Source organism: Polistes canadensis, unplaced genomic scaffold (genome assembly GCF_001313835.1).
Source record: "Polistes canadensis isolate GaletaPanama2010 unplaced genomic scaffold, ASM131383v1 scaffold_0, whole genome shotgun sequence".
NCBI classification, from domain to species: Eukaryota; Metazoa; Arthropoda; class Insecta; order Hymenoptera; family Vespidae; genus Polistes; species Polistes canadensis.
Window position 1 is genome coordinate 2,162,753 of NW_014569547.1, and position 6,247 is coordinate 2,168,999.

Sequence of the window (6,247 nt, forward strand, 5' to 3'; positions counted from 1 at the left end):
TGTTTCTATTCGTTTGTGAATTTTTCGTTCGTTCGTTCGTTTACTTTTATAGATAATATTAATGCAAATTGTTTTGAATAAAATCATTTTGTTTGTATTTATTAGTGACAGTGGTTGATTGATGAACAAACAAATTTATTACAAAAAATTGATTTACCACGTAATTTACAATTCGTTTTTGTTTATTTTTTTTTTGTTAATTCCGTACAGAGTGACATAATATAATTGAAACAATTATCGATTAATTAATACAATAGTCGTTATTTCGTGTAGAAATAAACGAGAAATAATGAAACAAATTTTCGTTAAATCATAAAATTACATATCATTGAACATATTTAATATTCTACTTTGATTTATAAAAGCTCGACTGGTACAATCGATTTTATTAGATTTCAACATAAACAGAGCGAGTTACTAAAGTCTTCAATTATAAAAGTAATTCGAACTAAAATAGTTCTTTTTTTCCTTCCAAATTTTTCTAATCTTTTATTTTTTTTCTTGTTTTGTCTGGAAACTTGTAAGAGAACTAGCCAGTACTCAATGAGATAATTATTGGCTAATTAGTACAATAGTTGAGGAAGGATAAGGGCAGAGGGTAATCCTCGGTTGAAATTAACGTAGAATTTAATGGATAGTTTAACAAAATACCTTTGAATGAAACTTTTTATTCCTCGGTACGGTTGCTCGTGGGTATATATATATATATATAAGAAATGGTTAGAAAGATAGATAGATAGATAGATAAATAGAGAAAGAGAAAGTCTAGTTAAATAGACAGGACGAAAGTAAAAGCTCGATGGACCCATTTGGTACACTTCAAGCTCGGAGTTGAGTTGAGAAGTTTACTCAAAGTGCGTCTTCGATGCACGAACTTTCTAGTGTGTTTATCGTCCTCGAGGGACGACAAAATGTCCGCGCTTTTATCGACTATTTTTATCGTTGACTTGAGAGAAATAAAAATTATAAGAGAAAAAGTGCTTAATGTGGCTATTTTGTTTTTTTTTTACTTTTACGAACGTTAGCAAAATAATTCTTTTTCTGTTCCTTTATCTCTCACGTATGTCGTTTATTTTAATATTTTTGAAATGTATTGAAAAAAAAAAAAAAACTATTAAATCTCACTGCATTATTACTCTTTTTTTTTTTTTTTTTTTTTTTTTTATATTTCTTTCCGGCAACGTATTCTTAAAAAAATGCAAAGTTTTTCATTTTAATATTATATTTATCAAATATATATATATTATTTTTAAATACAATCGTATATTTGGTTTTTATTTTTAATTCTTTTCTCATTTTTTTTCGTTCACATTTGTTGTTTCTTTTTCTCTTTCGGTTCTTTTTTTTTTTTTTTTGCCAATGCAGGAGAGTTGAAACGTGGCAAAGAGCAAATGGTTGTATATTTTTGTGACTTTTTTTTTCTATAACTTTCTATCTATCTCTCGACCATAGAAGTGAAATATGGTGGATGTTCGGGAAAAAAAAAATAGTAGCTTGGTGTCTGGGAAATATAAATGTTTTACCAAACAACACGTACGGTATACTACTACACCGTTGTAGATATATTTGATCGTTTATATCGTGATATTTCATAGTGATACGCGAACGTTTCCATTCGTCTTCGTTTTTAAAAAAAAAAAAAAAAAAAAAAAAAAAAAAAAAAAAAAAAAAATAAAGCCCCGTCGTTAGCGATAATTTTTGCGATCGTATTTTACTGTTAGGCGAAATACAGACTGTTGTGCCAACGTGTTTGCTATGCTTTCATTTTCTTATTTTTTTTTCTTTTTTTTTTTTTGGGTTGATCGATGTCGAGTAAGACACACCCGGTAACGCAACACGTGTAACGATGTTTCTAAACAACACAGAGAGGATTATTATAAACTTGATACTCTAACACGTTTCGAATGTTTCTAGCGAAACATCGAGACTTTTATTTTTTTTCTAACATTCCTTGGTTGATCCCTTTCTCGTACGATTTATCGATTTTTTTTTCTCTTAAGCTTATCGTCAAATACATTTCTTTTTCTTTTTTTTTTTACACAATCAAAGAAAAAAACATCATCCCCTACAATTTCTACTGGCGAGTGTTTCAATGTGAAAACGTCCACTGATTTTTGTCCCTCCTATATTTTTGGCTGTTTTTTATTTTTTTTTTTTATATTTCTAACTGATGATCGATCAATCCAATCGTATTTTTGTATTGCGATGAAATCGTGAATGATTGTACGTTTTTTTTTTTTTTTCGTAAAACTTTGATTATATTTTCATGTGGGGGGTCTTTTTTCATTTCTATCAAAATATAAGCTCATACGCGTTTGCCAATTTATTTTACAAATTCTAACAATATTATTTGGCAATCTGAAAGATGTCAATAATACTATTCAAAATTTCGATACGTATTTTTTTTTCTTCAATATGGATTTTTCATTTTCTTTTTAATAATGAAATTATTTTTCATCGGGGGAAGTGATATAATTGATATCTTACTCGACTTATCCTCTTTTTCTAATAGATAAAAACAAATGTCGATAAGAAATGACAAAGGGTTCGTGGTAAAGAGTCTTTTTAGAAAGGTTAACAGATTCATCAAGGTAACTGTAACATCGTTCGAGACATCAAATATATGTCAACGTGGATCGATTATTTAACCAACACAATCATACATATATACATATAAATACCACCTATACTAACATCTTTGATCCTTCATCCGAGTTTGAAATTCCACGTTGTGTTAGAAATAGCAAATCGAAGTTGGCCTTTTACGAACGGTCACTCCCAGCTAATTTCCGGCAGCAAACACCCCAATTCCGGTTTCTCGTGATGTTCCATCTTTTACATAGTCCCTTTCCTCGTGTACATCCCCCTAATCACCACTTTTCCCACCTCTACTAACTGACTATGTTTCTCCCTCGTTTCCCACCCCCCCGTTCTTTTTTCCATCTCATTTAAGGGCGCTTTCGTGCTCTTGAACGAACGAATATTTCTCTCATGTTTTGCAATCAGTGAGCTTTCATCGTCGAACCAATATAACACTGGTCTTTGATCGATAACTGTTATTAAAGTGTGTGACTGATCGAAAACTACTCAACCGAATTTTCCTCTCTCTCTCTCTTCCTCTCTTTCTTATTTTTATTTTTTGTCTGATGTACTTTCCATCACTTTGATAACTATATTTTTCTCACGATCTTGCTACGTGCTTCATATTAAATTATTCTTATATTATAAATGGATTATTATATTAAATTATTCGAGAACAAAGGGTTCAAATTTTCTATTCAATATTACGATGTTTTAATATTGTCGTTATCGATAATTTAAAATGACTTTAGTGTTATTATTACTTGTAAACATATTATTGTTTTAAGTTTCACAAAATATTGCTAAATTACGTGAAGGATGATATTTTATCGATCGAACGTTGTTCATATAAATTCGTATTAAAAAATTATAATCATTATTTTTGATTGTAGATGATTTTCTTCTTTTTTTTTCTTTTTCTTTATCTTCTAGATACGTGATTGGCTTATCGTCGAGGAAGAGATGCTACGACAGCAAGCAGTGGTTGTCGGCGATGTCGACGAAATCATGCAGCTCATCGACAAACAGAAAGTAAGTTTATTATCCATTGCTTTTTGTTTTCTTTTTTTTTTGCTTTCCAAACGATTTGCACGTATTTGTTTATCTTTTTAAATAATTCGTTTGGTTAATAGTCGGTAAAGAAGTTTGGTAGGTTCAGATAACTGAAGATAATTAAGGGTTGAAAATCCCTTGGTCGGTAAGACTAAAAGTAACCCCTCTTATCGCAAAATTATAGATTTCTACCTTACCTATTTTACACGTGGTATAACAGGAACGTAATAATTGTACACCTGCATTTACCGTGTATGTGTATGTTACTAGAGTCAACAGATGGTAACAATATTCTTGTTTAATATACAATTGATTTTATCTCGAAAAGATAAGTTTGTTCTTGAAGAAAGTAGAGTGCGTTGTAGAGTTTTTTTAGTCTACCAAAGGGGTTGTAACACTCAGGGGTTGTTGACCGCGGAAGACCCTGACATTGGCACATTGGCATTGGTGTTAAGGTACGATGAACGTTGCCACGCCTTTCTTCGTTACATTTTTACCAAATTTTTCTTTCTTCTTCTTCTTCTTCTTCTTATTTCTTTTCTTTTTTTCGTTCTTTTTTTTTTTTTCTTTTGTTGTTTTCACATTTTTAATTACAACGCGCAAGTATTTAACACGTCAGTTTAATTTCTCAATCGTTTCATTTTACACCGTGGAATTTAAATATTGTTTCATTTCTTTATTTATTTATTTTCTTTTTTTTTTTTTTCTTTCCCCTCCGTTTAGAATTCTTAATAAAAATTCGATATAAGTATAAGAAGAGATACTTAAGTGGATATCTCTTTGGCTGCATTCAACCAACTTTGCATTTACTTTTCTACCATCTTATTTTTGAAGAGGAAAATAGGAAAAAGGAAAAATAAAAGAAGGAAAAACAAAAAACTTATCGTAAGAAATATAACGCAAGCTCTCGTCATAAATTTCCTCGAGGCAAATATTATATAATTCATCGGTGAAAACGTATTTATCCTTAGTTTTTCTTGTTAACACGCGGGGAAACTTATAATGTTCGTGTCTGATCATCAAAATTGTTTTTTTCTTTAACTTTTTGTTTGATTTTTGTAGAAAAAAGGTTCGTCGATGTATATTTAAACGCTTTCGGCGTTTTCGTACTTTCGTTTGATGTGAAATCAAATGAACGATTTACTTGAAGAAATATTATATTTACTTTTTTTGTTTTTTGTTTGTTTTTTTTTATAATCGAATACAGATAAATAAATTAATTTGATACATTGTGATTTTTTAATTGTAAATTAAAAAAGAATTTGATTGATCATTATATTTATCATTATAATTATCGATAACATTCGAATGAAATAAAACAGTAAAGTTATTAAATGCTAAATTTTCATTTCAAATTTGATATCGATCGTTTTATTTATTAGTGATACGTTAAACGTTAAGTAAATATGATTTATTTACGAGTAAAAAGTAATTGAGTTTACTTAACAAAAAATATTGGTATTAATTGTGCCATCTAAGTATTATATATTTGCTAATTAATAATAATTTTTATAATATACATATACGTGTTGAATACAATTTTCTCGAAAATAATTATACATAATAATATGTTGTTAAATTCATGGCCATTGAATACAAACAACATACTTGGGATTTGTTGAATAATTTTTATTTAAAAAAGAAAAAGTTTGGTTTTTTTTCTGTCGAAGCTTCGAAACTTTTCAACCCTCTTAGTTAAAGCATTTTGTTTATTAAAGTTAATCGATTTGACAAATGATTTTTAAATGTATCGATTACTTTATCATTTCGGTTGTAAGATCATGTATTTCTTTGAGAATCATCATCGATGATAATAATTACATAAATAAAATCAAAAGTTATTCGTTTTTGAGTTGTACTCGTGGGTGACCGGAAACAATGGGCTTGTTACGGCAGTGTCGCTATTGATTTCCGATTGGGAAAGGCCGGGTAAGAAATGTGAAGAGTCGTGAGAAAGAAGAAACGCGAGAGCGAATGGAAAACGAATGAAAAGATTTTTTTTTCATCTTCTTTTTCTTTTTTATTTTTTTTTATTTTTTTTTCTCTCTCTCTCTCTCTCTCTCAAGAAAATGTTATGCAATTTCTGTTTCCTTTTATTTTTTTTTTGTTTTACTAACGCAAACACAACGTCATCTTAACCGTAACGGATAATTTTTCGAAAAGAAAAAAAAAAAAGAAAAATTCAAATCGTAGATTGTGGAATTAATTCTACGACGAAAAGAGTTGAAATATTATCAACGAAAAGATGCAATTTTTGTTTAATTAATTGACTCGTTAGAGTAATGCGTAACGGCTACGTGAGTTCGTCGTTCGAATGTGAAAATTTAAAAAAGAAAAAAAAAGAAAAAGGAAGAAAAGAAAAAGAGAAAGAAGAGAGAGAGAGAGAAAAAAAAACAAATTAGTGACAACGAACAGTAACCAATTAGTGGCCAATAATGAGGTCGTTAAAATTGCGGGCAAGTCTCTTCTTGATAAAAACGCGACTGATCGATCGAATTATTTTTTTACGATGAGATATCCTTCTCATTATGAAAGTTCGTTACTACGAGAGTTTTGTCAAGTTATTTGTATATTTCTTCTCAATTTTTTTTTTTTTTTTTTTTTTTTTTTTTTT

At 29.2% G+C, this 6,247-nt stretch overlaps 1 protein-coding gene across 1 annotated transcript in view; it reads left to right on the plus strand.

Moving 5' to 3' along the window:
• The window catches only part of LOC106793116 (dystrophin-like), a 339,379-nt gene that overhangs the window by 69,071 nt on the left and 264,061 nt on the right, over positions 1-6,247 (plus strand). Inside the window, exon 33 of the mRNA XM_014759810.1 lies at positions 3,514-3,612. Within this exon, the coding sequence (XP_014615296.1) occupies positions 3,514-3,612 (99 nt within the window). The remainder of the gene's footprint in view (positions 1-3,513; positions 3,613-6,247) is intronic.